The sequence below is a fragment of the Muntiacus reevesi genome, chromosome 6 (assembly GCF_963930625.1).
Source record: "Muntiacus reevesi chromosome 6, mMunRee1.1, whole genome shotgun sequence".
In the NCBI taxonomy this organism is placed as follows: domain Eukaryota; kingdom Metazoa; phylum Chordata; class Mammalia; order Artiodactyla; family Cervidae; genus Muntiacus; species Muntiacus reevesi.
Genome location: NC_089254.1, coordinates 43,896,632 through 43,912,538, shown reverse-complemented (window position 1 = coordinate 43,912,538; position 15,907 = coordinate 43,896,632). Strand labels below are relative to the sequence as shown.

Genomic DNA, 15,907 nt, shown 5'->3' with positions numbered 1-15,907 from the left:
CTAAAAGGCAGAACCATAATTGTTATCCAAGTTTCCTGACTTCTGATTTGCTCTTCTTTCCAATTACCAACCACTGACATACTACATAAAAAGCATAACTCTTCCTACAGTTACTATTAACTGAAAGCACTAAACAGGTATCCTAACAGCTTTAAACTAGTTTCGTCTTAAAAAACACACGTTAGAAAATGTAAACATACCTTTGATTATGTGAAAAAAAAAAAATAGTTACTAATCTACTTTTAAACTCCACATATCATTCAGCTTGTATATTCAAGAATCTAATACATTGACACACACAACCAGATATACAATATCTAATCACTGAAAATTTACCACCCACTTTATAGATCTAACTGAATAATAAAGTTTTATATGTAACTTGAGATAATTATAAGCTGATTGTGCAGGGGACTAGAAATTAGGAGTCTTAATTACCTCCAGCAGACTGTTCATAGACCCTAACATCAGGGCTTGATGTAGTTTAGGTGATACTTGTCATGTAAGCCTACCACTAGGATGTACTTGTTAAATTATCCAGACTCTTTCCAAGCCAGTGACTGCTGAGACCTCAAAAAGTCATTTTTATTCTCTGTGTTCTTGGCACTTGTTAGACCCTGACATAGAATCAGAATCACACAGGGCTGAACTGACACACTGCTGTTACTGCTGGAGGGTTAGGTGCTAAAGTAAACTAGGAGAGATCTCTGATGAGATCGACAGATGGCTTTTAGGACTTATTTCTCAGTTTATGTGCTTTACCGTAAGGCATAACGAGTAGTTTTTGTCAGCAGAAAGCTTTGTAAGAAAGTCTGTTTAATAATATCCCTTAAAAAAAAAAATATGTCCCTTTTTATAGGGTTTTAATCATTTAAGGATGGGTTCAGTGAGAATTTTTATTCCAACTTAGTGCTTCACTAAGTATAAACACTTAAGTGTTTACTTCAGTGTAAACACATTGGAGGACAAATGTAATTTGAAATCACATAACTTTGTACTTGGAAGAGATTACAGAGATCTTCTTGTCTAAGTTCCCTATTCAACAAATAGTGAAAGCCTAAGGTCCATATAGTTCAAGAATTACATAAATAAAGAACATGAATTAAAGTTCTATACAATATCACAGTGAAAATATAAACTGAGTAAACCATTAAAATTCACTACAATATAGAGACATTTGGTAATCTGAAGCAGAGTGAAAATAAGTTTATGCACTGCAGATGCCTTATAGTAGCTTTGGAAGGAAATCTGCTAGTAGGATGTAAGAATTAAGAAGGATACAGAAAATGAAGACATTTAGGTACTTGTGATTTACTTTTTTCTTTTTTTTACCTTGCAACCAAGTAGGAAGTAGCTCTTTAAAACAACAAAGTTTGCATTTTAAAGGAAAGGGAAATGGCAGGGCCAACCTGCCAAATTACTCTTACAACTTGAAATAGAGAAAGGAAAAGACTTCTTACTCAACTAGGGGCTTCTCTGGTGGCTCAGACGGTAAAGAATCTGCCTGCAATGCAGGAGATCTGGGTTTGATCCCTGTGCTGGGAAGATCCTCTGGAGAAACGAATGGCTGCCCACACCAATATTTTTGCCTGGAGAATTCCATGGACAGAGGAGCATGGCAGGCTCCAGTCCATGGGGTTGCAAAGAGTTGGACACAACTGAACGACTAACACTTTCACACTTTATTCAAATAACTTCCCTTGTCCTTTCAAAAAGGAATTAGAAACTAATTTTTAAAAAATGGGTAACATTATTGCTTACCAATAAAATTGTTCCATAAGAATATCTCCATTTCTTCTCTACCACATGATTTAATTTAACCTCATCATGCTGTTTCCTGTTTGATGTTTTTCCTTATACCCCATCCTCCATGAAAGCTGCTCCAGAATAGGACCCTTGCCTTCTTTGTTCACCCAGTACTTTAGATGGTGCTCAGCATATAACAAACATCCAATTTTTTGTACTGTGTATACACTATATACACACCATATATACACACACTATATACACTATATTGTGTATACACTATATAAACCATGTATATCACTATTATTTGAAGGCATGTAATGAAATCTTTAAGCAAGATTTTGGAAATCTTGATTTAATTAAGGCAGCTGAAACTGAACGTCCTCATTTTGTTTGAACAGAAAACCTATACAAATAAACAGGTTCCTTTTTGCTATTCAATACTATGATTAGTTTACCCATTCATTGATTACTCATATTTGAAGATATAATTCCTAAACACAGATGAGAGAAAATAAGAAAATTAAAACTAGTAATCAGTATTAATGTTGTGAGGAGAGAAAAGTGAGATGGACAATACATGTCAGATGACTTTTCTGGCAGATTTACCCTGCTTATATTTTACTATTTATTATTAGAAATCCTTTTACAGCTTCTAAAATGATCTAAACCAAGTCACTTCCTGGAGGCATTAGTAAGAGCATGGATTCTACAGAGTATGTTTTCTGAGTCTGTTTTTTATATGGAATGAAAATTTGTGGTATGACAAAGGTGTCAACACCACAACAAATTGCAAGGATGTATTAATACAAGTTTAGGAAATGCTGACAAACAGAATTTCTCAAAAGCATTTAAACATACCATGTATACTGGAAATCTCCAAGTTGGGGACAAGGTATATTGTTTACTAAACTCAACTAGCCACAAAGCTCTTTCACAAAACATCTTAGAATTCCATGGAATACTTTTTGATGTCAAAGATCAATATTGAGAAAACGGGAATCCTGCATCCTGGTAGGACCTCCAGGGCACTGCCTGGACTATAAGGAAGCTTAACTTGGTTCACACGCATGGGCCTATCTATATAGCTTTCTTCAAATGGTAGCCAGGAACATTTAGTGTTTAGCTCATTTATTGACCACCTACTTTTACAAAAGCCAGACATCTTTTATCCCCTAGAAGCTATGGCTGTGACAATGAATAAAATTACAAACCCTTGCCCTTATGCAATTTATATTTTAGTGATACACAATTTTAGATTGTCCTAAATGCTTAATAGGTTCAAGAACTTCACACCTAAGTAACTATTCTTTCATGCCCTTGGTCTCAAATTTCTCTCCTAAGTGTGAAGACCACTGGAATCACAGGCTTCCCTGGTAAAGAATCTGCCTGCAATGCAGGAGACCCCGGTTCAATTCCTGGATCAGGAAGATCCACTGGAGAAGGGATAGGCTACCCACTCCAGTATTCTTGGGCTTCCCTGGTGGCTCAGCTGGTAAAGAATCCGCCTGCAATGCGGGAGACCTCAGTTCAATTCCTGGGTTGGGAAAATCCTCTGGAGAAGGGAACGGCTACCCACTCCAGTATTCTGGCCTGGAGAATTCCATGGACTGTATAGTCCTTGGGGTCGCAAACAGTCATCAAGTATTACCCAGACTATTCCCAAGGTACATACAGTCTTTCCATAAGGTTGTAGAAAATTATTTTGAAAACAATATTAGAAGATACTATATATAAAGAAGGTTACTTTCACTTAATTATAAATGGGGCAGAAGAGGGGAAGTAAACCTTTTTAATTTAAATCTTTCAAAAGTTTTATAGTTTTTATCACCTGTTAGTTCATCAAAATAAGGTGAGCTTCCCAATATCAAACCCTCTTCTATACACTTAACCTCTCACAAGATTATGACCACCTAACCTCAACTACCAAGGAACTGGGGGAGTCTATTCAGTTGTCCCGGTTTTAGAACCAGGAAAGTATAAGCAACCAGCTGAATTACAACTTACTGTATTTTAACCCACTGTATTTCAGCTTAACTAGGATGACTGTAAGAGTCTTCAAGTCAGTTTCAGCCCACTGACAAAGAAGAATCTCTTGCTAAAGAGAAAATGTCTAATAACCATCTGTTTACTTCCATGTCATTTAGCCCCAAGTTAGCTTTTGTAAGCAGGTAGTAAATTCTTAAAGGGAGGGGATGGGACAAACCATAATGAAGGAAAAAGGAAACTGTTAATAAAAGAATGGCTTCTTATCCTGGCCACATAATGATTTGAATATTCTTCCATAAAATCTTAATCATTCAGCATTTCATATCATCTACAACCAACCAGTCTTATTACCCTATATCCCTCCCTACACCTCACCCAAAAAACTAGCCTATAAATTCAGCCAAATGTGATTTATCACATAACCACCTCCAGGCTATTTCCCCTAGAGAAATAACCACCCATTCAATTCCACACAATTGAGCCACAAACTATAATCTGTACTTATTTACTAAACATCATAAGGTCCATTGTAAATTCTACCTAGTTCAAGAAATGGCCTCTGAACCCTCCAGCGGTTAAGTTACCAATCTTGTCTCTCCTTTACCACACTTTGTGCTGCATTCTAACTGTTGAAGGCAGAGACATTGTCTTCCACTCTTAAGTAGCAACCAAAATACATAAAGACACTGGTGCTATTTTTGGAGACCAAACAACATACTAATATTAACCAACATACTAATATTGTGTATGGAACTGCCATTTATGTAAGTAAAAACTATCGTCAAAAATTTCATATGGTTCAAGCTGTACTACGAAAGGATAGGCTGGAGTATATGTGAATTTGGATATTACATGGTGCTTAAAGGGGGCGGGGGGGGGGGAATCTGACTCTCTCTATACCCCAATCTCATGAGGACTGGGATTTCCCATTATAATGATTTAAAGTCTGTCCTGTCCAGGAGAAAAATGAGAATGACCTAAGTTTCTCAGGAGTTGACCTATCTTTCTCATTACTGATGATAACCTAGCCTATAACCTAGTGTAAAAGGCAAACACTAGACTATGAAGAAAGTGAAAGTCACTCAGTTGTGTCCTACTCTTTAGGACCCCATGGACTATACAATCCATGGAATTCTCCAGGCCAGAATACTGGAGTGGGTGGCCTTTCCCTTCTCCAGGGGATCTTCCCAACCCAGGGATCGAACCCAGGTCTCTTGTATTGCAGGCGGATTCTTTATCCACTAAGCCATAAGGGAAGCCTGAGAATATAGGAGTGGGTAGCCTATCCCTTTTCCAGCAGATCTTCCTAACCCAGGAATTGAACCAGGATCTCCTGCATTGTAGGCAGATTCTTTACCAACTGAGCTATCAGGGAAGTGTGTAGATTAATAAAGACTGATTAGCATTTAAACTTTTCTAAGCAAAATATTTCAGAATATACTACAAATAGTAATACTTGGGGGGTCATGGCAACTGCTTATGAATTCTTAAGATGCACGCTTTTGCATTCTCATCATCTGAGTATAGCAAAAATTCTATAATTAAAACATCAAGGCAAATATTGAAATTACAACAAACAACATTACAGTGACTTTAAAGGCTACAGGTTACAGAGCCAAGGATTTTTAAATAACTTATTTCAAAAGGGAACTCTGGAAGATCCGCTGGAAAAGGGATAGGCTACCCACTTCAGTATTCTCTGAATTCTCTGAATTCTCAGTATTCTCACTTCAGTATTCTGTTCACAGCAGCATTATTTATAATTGTCAAGATACAGAAGCAACCTAAGTGTCCATCAACAGATAAATGGATAAAGATGTGATACAGACATGCACCATGCATACACACACCAATGGAATACTATTCACCCATAAAAAATGAAAATTTGCCATTTATAGCAACATGAATGGACTTGGAGGATATTATGCTAAGTGAAATAAGTCAGAGGAAAACAAATACTCTTATGTTATCACTTATATGTGGAATCTAAAAAAATACAACTGGTGAATATAAGAAAAAAGCAGACTCACAGATATAAAAAACAAACTAGTAGTTACCAGTGGGGAGAGAAGAGGAGAAGGTGGGGAAATATAATGGTAGAGGATTAAGAGGTACAAACTGCTAGGTATAAAATAAGCTATAAAGATATAATGTACAACACAAGGAATATAGCCAATGTCCTATAATAACTATAAATGGAGTTAAACATTTAAAAATTATGAATCACTATATTGTACACCTGTAGCTTATTTAACACTGTACATCAACTATACTTCAATAAAAAAATTTCACACCCCTTCAAGATGCCAGACAAATTCCTAATACTGACATTTGTTTCATCCTATGAAAAATACTGATATTAAAATGAGTATGCTAAAATAGATACAAAAATATGAAGTATTCATTTGTCAATACAGCATACTAGTAGACAAAATCAGGACAAAAATGGATTCCCAAGAAAGCATTTTTATCTACCTATCCATCATGTTCAATAAAAGGCATTTGTATTTTCTACTGGGATCTGAAAATGAGAATGTTAAGGGTTTCCCTAACTTTTGCAATACTAAAAGTAGAAAGTATTTTTAAATCAACCCCAGAGTCATATAACAAATCTCCAGGTTTGAGTTTCTTTTTTTTTCCCCCATTGCCCATCTCCAGCCCCCACCCTCACCCCCACCGTCCCCAAGCACTGTTAAATCCTTTAAAGCCATATTTTTACCAGACACATGTCTCAAACAGAAACCAGTCATAGCATAAAGTGATCTTCTTAAAGCTTCTCCAGGATTATTGCAAAGACAAGGCTGTGGTAATTGTGGAATGAAACAGGCCAATAGTGAAAATCAAGTTTAAAAAGGGCCATTAGGTATTTAGAATGGGTACAAGTAATTTATTAGATGTAACTGAATCTTAGAAAAGGGTCAAGATAATGTCTCTAGGTAGAGGTAAAACTCCTTTTTCTTTATAAGCAACCACCAATATTTTTTCTCCTTTGTTTTCCTTCTCTCCTATTACTAATACTACCCTTGTCCTATCAGAGCAGTGCTTCTGAAACCCTGAGGCTGGTGGAACAGTTTGGCATCGCTTTTGCAGTTTTGAATATCAACAATACATCAGTGTTAGAGGAATGACCATCAAGGCAACAAAACAGTTACATTAAGCAGGTATACAAATGACCAAAATCCAAAGATACTACCACTAAGTATAGTGACACCTGAGAGTCCATGAAACACAACATGAAGATCACTGAAACAGGAAGTGAGGAAGTATATAAAAAAGGAGTGGGGAAAACCCACACTAAGATCATCAGTTGGTAAATAAAGACATTTTCAAATCTTAAGGCAAACTATACCACAGTATTTTCTTAACTGGCCTAGACATTATATCAATTGCTAAAATACCATGGATTTTTAAGAAAATATCTTGTGCTGGCTTTTATACAGGTATTTGCAAATAAATAGTACAAGGAGTATAAATGCCAAACTTATTTTAATGAAAACCTTATGATAGCAGTATGATACAAAAATAGCAGTTGCTAGTATCTTTTTGCATAAATCATGTTAGTGCTTTTATAATCTTTTATTTTTTTATTATCTTTTAAACTCCATTTTTGTTTAACATTAAATTATGAAGAAAAAAGATACATTTAAATAATAAAAAACATTTTGAACAGTAATTCTGGCATTAAAATTTATTAACAGTACACTGCTTCAAAAATGTTAAAAATATTTCATAAATGTTACAAATTCTAAATTGTCTAGTGAACATACACTAAAAATACAAAAGATTAGTGGAAGTTACTTGAATGGTAATGACAAAGCCAAATAGAAATGCTCGGTGACACCATCCTGTTTGCTAATTTCAAAGAACAGGGTAAAGACCCACCTAAAGGCAGCAACAAGTATTCTGGGAAGAACAATGTCACTAAACACAAGTGACAGCGTGAAGCTGCTACTGGCCTTCCAACTTACCATCTTCCTTTTCCTCTCTGCAATCTGTTCCTCAGACTCCATTTCTACCTCATTGCTGATGGGAGTTTTTTCTTCTATATCATCAATAAAATCTGGTTCCTGAAAGATGGAAATGACTGCTTTAAGCATCTACTCCTCCATCTACAAACTAGACACACTGAACAATGTATTTTAAATAACTTTCATCCAGAACTAATTAAACATAAAAATTGTTCTTAAGCTCATTTCAGAAATTTATAACTGGTTTCTTAATTCAGAAAACTTTTCAAAATCCTTCAATTCAAATAACATTTTTAAAAATTGTAGTCAATAATATTCTTTTATCTATAGAGACCACAAAGCCTTAGGTTTATATTCTTCCCAACACATAAACATATATATTATTTCACAAAACCTAGTGCCCACAAATACCAAGTGCTCGGTAAATATCTGTTCAATTTAAAACTTAAGGGAAACTTATGAAAATAAGACACTGGAGATGAATAAAACCTTAATCTTCACATTTAAAAGGTCTTTCCACTTGTTTAGAGGGCATATAACAAAATATTTTGTGAAGTATTTGTGAAGCAGAAGAATAGGCCAAACTCTTTACCCAAATTTATCTTACATATTTTAAATAGAATTTCCTCTCAAAAATCTTATGTCACACTTACAGAATTGATTTCATTAGGTCCCAAATATTGGGCTTCCCATGTGGCGCTAGCTATAAAGAACCTACGTCCTGCTAGCCAATGCAGGAGACCTAAGAGACAGGGGTTTGATCTCTGGGTCACGAAGATCCCCTGGAAGAGGGAATGGCAACCCACTCCAGTATTCGTGCCTGGAGAATCCTATGGACAGAGGAGCTAGGCGGGCTATAGTCCCTAGGGTCGCAAAGAGTCGGACATGACTGAAGTGACTTAGCAAGCACACATGCATGCATGTCCCAAATTAAAAGAAACATTATGGCTTAAGACTTTTAGAGTTCTTAATAAATAAGAACATTTATTATAAACATAAGAACAGTATAATCTGGAAAAAATGTTTAAATTACCCAGTCTTAGAAAAATCTTATATTCAATTCTACAAGGATTTGCTGTGTGAGCTGTTCCTTAATAGTTTAACAAATATTGTACAAATTCTAGCAGAATTTGTGTTCTAGTATATGTGCTGCCGAAGCGAGCACAGAATTTGTGTTCTATAAGTATACTTCATTAAAGAATAGAATGAACTTAATTTTAAGCCATTTTACATAAAAAAGTTTAAAATATGACAGACTGATTTTCTTCTGTTAATTTCTGTCATCAAGAGTCAGTAGAGGACTTCCCTAGTGGTACAGTGGATAACAAACTGCCTGCCAATGCAGGGGACACAGGTTTGATCCCTGGTCCGGGAAGTTTCCACATGCCGTGGAGCAACTAACCCCAGGTACCACAACTACTGGAATCTGTGTCTAGAGCCCACAAGCCACAACTACTGAGGCTGTTTGCCTAGAATCTGTGCTCCACAACAAGAAAAACCACTGCAGTGAGAAGCCCATGCACCACAATGAAGAGTAGCCCCCACTTCCCATAACAAGAGAAGCCTGCACTTATCAACAAAGACTCAGTACAAGCAAAAATAAATACATAACTAAAATGTGGGGGAAAAAAACCCCAGTTACTCCTAAAATAAAAAGATTCAGTACCTGATTATTGGATACTGATAGTCTCAGTGGAGAAAGCTTTCTCTGTTTAGTTTCTGGGCTCTTCATTTTGTTCGTTGTTCCTTCACAATCCAGAGTAATATTCTGATTTTGTGTGTCTTTTTCTTTTGAAATATCCTTTTCTTTTTTGCCTTTCTTCCTTCTGGTCTCATAACCGCTATTGATGTTCTCCGTGGATTCAGAACTACGTTTCAGAACAGGGCACTCTGAATTTTCTTTGAGGCATGCACAATCCACCTTGTACTTACTGGAAAGAAAATCACTTAAATATTTATTCAAGACATAAACTGTAAAATTTCCTAATCCATCTTAAGCTGTATCTCTACAAAACTCTATGCTATTACTAATCATAAGCACTCCTTTTCACTAATTTTCATCCCTGGTAATTATGACAAAATAAATTTTATTTTCTCATAAAACCAATATAAAAGTTAAAAGAACCAATCATAAGGATCACCAGTGATGGTTTATAGAAGGAAAAAAACAAAACTGTAAGCTAAAACTGAGTCTTTTTAAGTAAAATGATACCATGGCTTATATCAAGGCCAAAAAGAAAAAAAGTTTACTTCAGCGTGTTATAAGATATATATGCAGAATATGATACTCTAAATCTGACTTAAATTAAAAAATGCTAGGTAAATAAATACCAAACCTTAACTAGTTTGTCTTAAATAATTTCAATAACCAGAGTTCTTTAAAAAGCTACCTTGAAAAAAAACTGAGTCTTAATTCCTTTTGCCCTTACGTATTCCCTCTTTCAAATAAATGGAAGCTTGAAAAATAATTGCATTCTCTTATCTTCACAGTAGTGATAATCATTACTCCAACTTTACAGATGAGATTAAAACTCAGAGGGTTAGTATCTTGTCCAAAGTCATACATTAAGTAGTAGGGAAGACATTCAAATACAGGTCTATCTGAGTCCAAACACCACACTTTCAGCTCTTCAATTTTCTTAACTTTCTGCCTTCTATATGTCTACCACCAAGATTTATTAGTTCATTTCCTGGATACAGGTTGAATGCCGAAACTGGAGCTACACAATAAGAGAAGTCTCCCACTTTGCATGTTTTGAATAGTTTAATGTTTGTTCGTGACTTTACTTTCACTTTTCACTTTCATGCGCTGGAGAAGGAAACAGCAACCCACTCCAGTGTTCTTGCTTGGAGAATCCCAGGGATGGGGGAGCTAGGTGGGCTGCCATCTATGGGGTCGCACAGAGTTGGACACAACTGAAGCGACTTAGCAGCAGCAGCAAAATATAAAATAATTTATTTTTCCAAGTTTCTAATAGTCCTGCTCATCTCATGTTCAACACTGGTTCAGTTCAGTGGCTCAGTCGTGTCTGACTCCCTGCAACCCCATGGACCGTAGCACACCAGGCCTCCCTGTCCATCACCAATTCCCCGAGTTTTCTCAAACTCATGTCCATCAAGTCAGTGATGCCATCCAATCATCTCATCCTCTGTCATCCCTTCTCCTTCTGCCTTCAAATTTTCCCAGCATCAAGGTCTTTTCTAAAGAGTCAGTTTTTCGCATCAGGTGGCCAAAGTATTGGAGTTTCAGCTTCAACATCAGTCCTTCCAATGAATATTCAGGACTGATTTCCTTTAGGATGAACTGGTTGGATCTCCTTGCAGTCCAAGGGACTCTCAATAGTCTTCTCCAACACCATAGTTCAAAAGCATCAATTTTTTGGTGCTCAGCTTTCTTCACAGTCCAACTCTCACATCCATACATGACCACTGGAAAAACCATAGCCCTGACTAGACGGACCTTTGTTGGCAAAGTAATGTCTCTGCTTTTTAATATGCTGTCGAGGCTGGTCATAACTTTTCTTCCAAGGAGTAAGTGCCTTTTAATTTCATGGCTGCAGCCACGATCTGCAGTGATTTTGGAGCCCAAGAAAATAAAATCTGCCACAGTTTCCCCATCTATCTGCCATGAAGTAATGGGACCGAATGCCATGATCTTAAGTTTTTTGAATGCTGAGCTTTAAGCCAACTTTTTCACTCTCCTCTTTCACCCTCATCAAGAGGCTCTTTAGCTCTTCTTCACTTTCTACCATAAGGGTAGTGTCATCTGCATATCTGAGGTTATTGATATTTCTCCTGGCAACCTTGATTCCAGTTTGTGCTTCATCCAGCCCAGCATTGCTCATGATATACTCTGCATAAGTTAAATAAGCAGGGTGACAATATATAGCCTTGATGCACTCCTTTCTCTATTTGGAACCAGTCTGTTGTTCCATGTCCAATTCTAACTGTTGCTTCCTGACCTGCATACAGATTTTTCAAGAGGCAGCTCAGGTGGTCTGGTATTCCCATTGCTTTCAGAATTTTCCACAGTTTATTGTGGTCCACACAGTCAAAGACTTTGGCATAGTCAATAAAGCAGAAATACATGTTTTTCTGGAACTCTCTTGCTTTTTCAATGATCCAATGGATGTTGGCAACTTGATCTCTGGTTCCTCTGACTTTTCTAAAACTAGTTTGAACATCTGGAAGTTCACGGTTCACATATTGTTGAAGCCTGGCTTGGAGAATTTTGAGCGTTACTTTACTAGTGTGTGAGATGAGTGCGACTGTGTGGTAGGCCTGAGCATTCTTTGGCATTGCTTGTCTTTGGGACTGGAATGAAAACTGACCTTTTCCAGTCCTGTGGCCACTGCTGAGTTTTCCAAATTTGCTGACATACTGAGAGCAGGACTTTCACAGCATCATCTTTCAGGATTTGAAATAGCTCAACTGGAATTCCATCACCTCCACTAGCTTAGTTTGCAGTGATGCTTCCTAAGGCCCCCTTCAGTCCGCATTCCAGGATATCTGGCTCTAGGTGAGTGATCACACCATTGTGATTATCCGGGTCATGAAGCTCTTTTTTGTACATTTCTTCTATGTATTCTTGCCACCTCTTCTTAATATCTTCTGCTTCTGTTAGGTCCATACCATTTCTGTCCTTTGTTGAGCTCATCTTTGCATGAAATGTTCCCTTGGTATCTCTAATTTTCTTGAAGAGATCTCTAGTCTTTCCCATTCTATTATTCTCCTCTATTTCTTTGCACTGATCAGTGATCAACACTGGTAGAAAGATACAAAATCAAACTGCCTAATTCTATGAATCAAGGATAGAATTCAAACATTATGCTCTACTCTTCAACTCTCCAAATCAGGTATTAATAGAAACTAACTCTTTCTGGGTATTTTCTTTGTGATTTTAGGAAAGTAGAACTGCAAATAGTAACAGTGGCAACAGGTAATATTTATTCAGCACTTATTTTGTACCAGGAACTGTTTGAAACCTTTTACATGTGTTAACTTATTCTTCTAAACATTCCTGTAAGGTGGTATTATTCTCATAATGAGGTAATGAGGTAGAGAGATGACGAAATTGGTTCAAGGTTATATAACTAATATAAGTCACTGAGCTAGGATTTGAAACCAGAGAGTCATATTATAAAATGTTTGTGTTTTTACCCACTACGGGAAACAGTCTCTCAAAGCAATGAGCAAAGAGCCATTATGCTAAATTTCCCACCTTGGGGGGCGGTGGGGGGGGCAGTGGGGGGCGGTGGGAAGAAAGAGCCAAAAAGGAAATACTTTAGTTATCAGGAGAAATCTGACTCCAACAATCACGTATAGATGCATACTGAAGAAAGAGAGATTTCATTGACAGAAAACATAATGGGCATTAAAAATGTCTCCGTGTAAAATAGATACCACACAAACTTTTAAAGATACTACATGGATTAACTTTGATTTTTTAAGTTGTACAGTAAAGAAGTGCTGCAAGGAAGTAGAAGTATGGGAATATAAACTGGTCCTGCATCCTCATCCGGTAAAAACTGAGTTTGGACACATTCTACAACCTAACAATTCTACCTCTAGGTGCCTATCATGGGGAGAACATGTACACATGCAGCATTTTTTGTAAATCTAAAGGCCCACCAATAGTGGAATGGATAAATAACATCAGCAGTGAAAGTAATGAACTAAAGCTACATGTAACAAAAGAACTGAATCTCATGAAAGTAATGAATGAGAAAAGATAAATGCAAAATAATACAGATTGTAACTTACATAAATTTTTAAAACATACAAAATTACTGGTTACTATTTAGGGACATCTAAAGACACAGTAAAAACATTAAACTCACCAAATTAAAGATGGCAGTTATCTCTGGTGAAAGAGGGAAGAGAAATGCAATCTGGCTGCTAAACACAAGGGCCTTCAGTGGACAGTGGTTTGTTTTCTTAATTTGGAAAGTAGGCACACGGACTTTTTTGGGGGGAGCACACAGTTTGCAGGATCCCAGTTCCCTGAACAGGGACTGAACCCAGGCCATGGCAGTTAAAGCCCAGAATCCTAACCACTAGGTTACCAGGGAACTCCCTACATGGACCTGTGTATTACTATTTTTTACAGTAAGCTTTTTGAAAATTTAAATTGAAATTTTTATACTCAGAATTAACTTTTCTTACCCCCTAGTGTTTCAGAACAATAGTTCTCAGAGTTTCCTTGCAGGATCTCCACAAACCCTTTCAATTTACATTGCAAAGAAAATTTGGCACAATTTTTCTTTTCTTTTGAGGGGCAAAAAGTGAAATCATCCATTTCTATTGATTAACCAAATTAATTGAATGACTAAAATTGCACACCCTACCTAAAATACAAGAAAGAAAAGGAAAAAATTCTCACATAAACAATGTCAGTATTGTTCAATTAGTATTACAAATTATACTATAAGCATTATATAACAACAATAAATAAGAAAATTTAGAATAAATTTTAGAATAAAATTTTATTTTTTAGAACAAATAAATAAGAAAAACTTAGAAGAGTTAAGCAACCATGCTATAATGGAAGCTAATACCCAAATGTTTGTTTCCAAGTATTTTAAATTGCCTAATGGTAAGTAAAAATAAAATGCTATAAAAGTAATGACAATAACCATATTTTTATAGGGACATTCAGAAATTATTTCAAAACAACAGACTTGAACTTACCAATTCCCATAGTCAAAATCAAAGGCAATAGTAATTTCGGTTCCCTTCGGAATACTTTGTATAGAATAAATGTAAAGATGTATGGTTCCATCTTCAATTTCATGCCTCACCTGTTAGTTAAAAGAATACTTTTATATTTCCAGAAGGAGTTTTGTATCTCTATAAATTATTTTCTACCTTTAGAAGCATCTCACCTTGCAATTTTGAAAACTATTCTTTTCAAAGTAATTCAAAATACAACATAGAAAATATGCTATTAATTATAAGACTTGTACATTTATTATCAACTGGGAAGGAGGTATACATCAATGCAAGTTTGATACAGGCTCTAGTAGCATCAAAATGAAAATACTCTATTTCATCAGTTCTATGATGCACATTTTTTCACCTTTTAACATCTCTTAATTAAGAGTTTTACAACTGATGGCATCTTTGATTTAATGAAAAGAAGTAATGATACAATTTATAAGTAAACAGTTAAAGTACAGTTTAACACTGTACTTTTCTACAGTACACACTGTTCCAGGTACATAGTCTACATGCATTAAATCCTTTAGTCCACATAGTATCTTTTTACATATAAAACTGAAGCACAGACAAGGATGCAAAGCTAGTTAAGTCAAATAGAAGACATGAACCTATAAGTCTGGCTTCAAACCCTACACTCTTAGCTGTAACATTATATAACTATAAAATGTTTATTTTGGTATGAGAAAAAAAAAAACCAGAAATATTTTATATACCACTTCTAAATCACAACTTAAAAAAAAAAAACTATAGAAGCACATATAAAATCAACTTTAGCTTTCAGCTTTGTCATCAAGTTTGAGCAAATCAGAGCACATATTTGACTCATAGAGCTTCCAGAACAGAGAAGTCCAATAGTTTTTCTTAGAATGAACATCACCATTTCTTCAATGTGCAAAGTAACTGAAGACCTCACAGCCAGTATCATCTTAATTTTTATAATAGAAAGATGCTAGGCACTAGAAAATGCATCAATGGATACAAACTGGTTATCTTTTTTGGCCACCAGACTTCTGTGCTTAATTAAATACTCAAATTCCATACATTCCCTACCCCCTGCCTCCCCAAAGGATTTATGTATGCTTACCTCTGCATTGGGTGTACAAGAACGCCTGATGAACCGAGCTTCATTCCCAAAAGTCCTTGCATCAACACACATTTCTAGGCCATGAAATTTAGAATAGAATAAAACAAAAGGGTATGGTCTACAAAAAAAGAAATGCATTAGAACTATTAACATTTTGAATGTAAGGAATTTCTAAAAGACTCATATTAAGTAGGGAGGCCAAGATTTGAATACAGGCAATCTGATACCAGAATCCATTCTTAACCACTAGACTAATTCATGCTAATAAGATTTTTACCTGTTCCTATAACCTTACCTAAACCAAAGAAAATTAATTAGTTCAAGGTGGGAATTCAAATTTATAAACAATGATAAAAAGGGAATGACTACTGCCTTTACATAAGGATTCATAATGAGATGC

The 15,907-nt window shown here is 35.9% G+C and overlaps 1 protein-coding gene across 3 annotated transcripts in view; it reads right to left on the bottom strand.

The window, feature by feature from the left end:
- The window catches only part of KMT2E (lysine methyltransferase 2E (inactive)), a 93,495-nt gene that overhangs the window by 15,046 nt on the left and 62,542 nt on the right, over nt 1–15,907 (bottom strand). For all 3 annotated transcript variants that reach the window (XM_065938556.1, XM_065938555.1, XM_065938557.1), the window contains 4 exons: nt 15,508–15,625; nt 14,394–14,503; nt 9,370–9,634; nt 7,704–7,802 (listed from right to left, as the gene is read on the bottom strand). In XM_065938556.1, the coding sequence (XP_065794628.1) occupies nt 7,704–7,802; nt 9,370–9,634; nt 14,394–14,503; nt 15,508–15,625 (592 nt within the window). The remainder of the gene's footprint in view (nt 1–7,703; nt 7,803–9,369; nt 9,635–14,393; nt 14,504–15,507; nt 15,626–15,907) is intronic.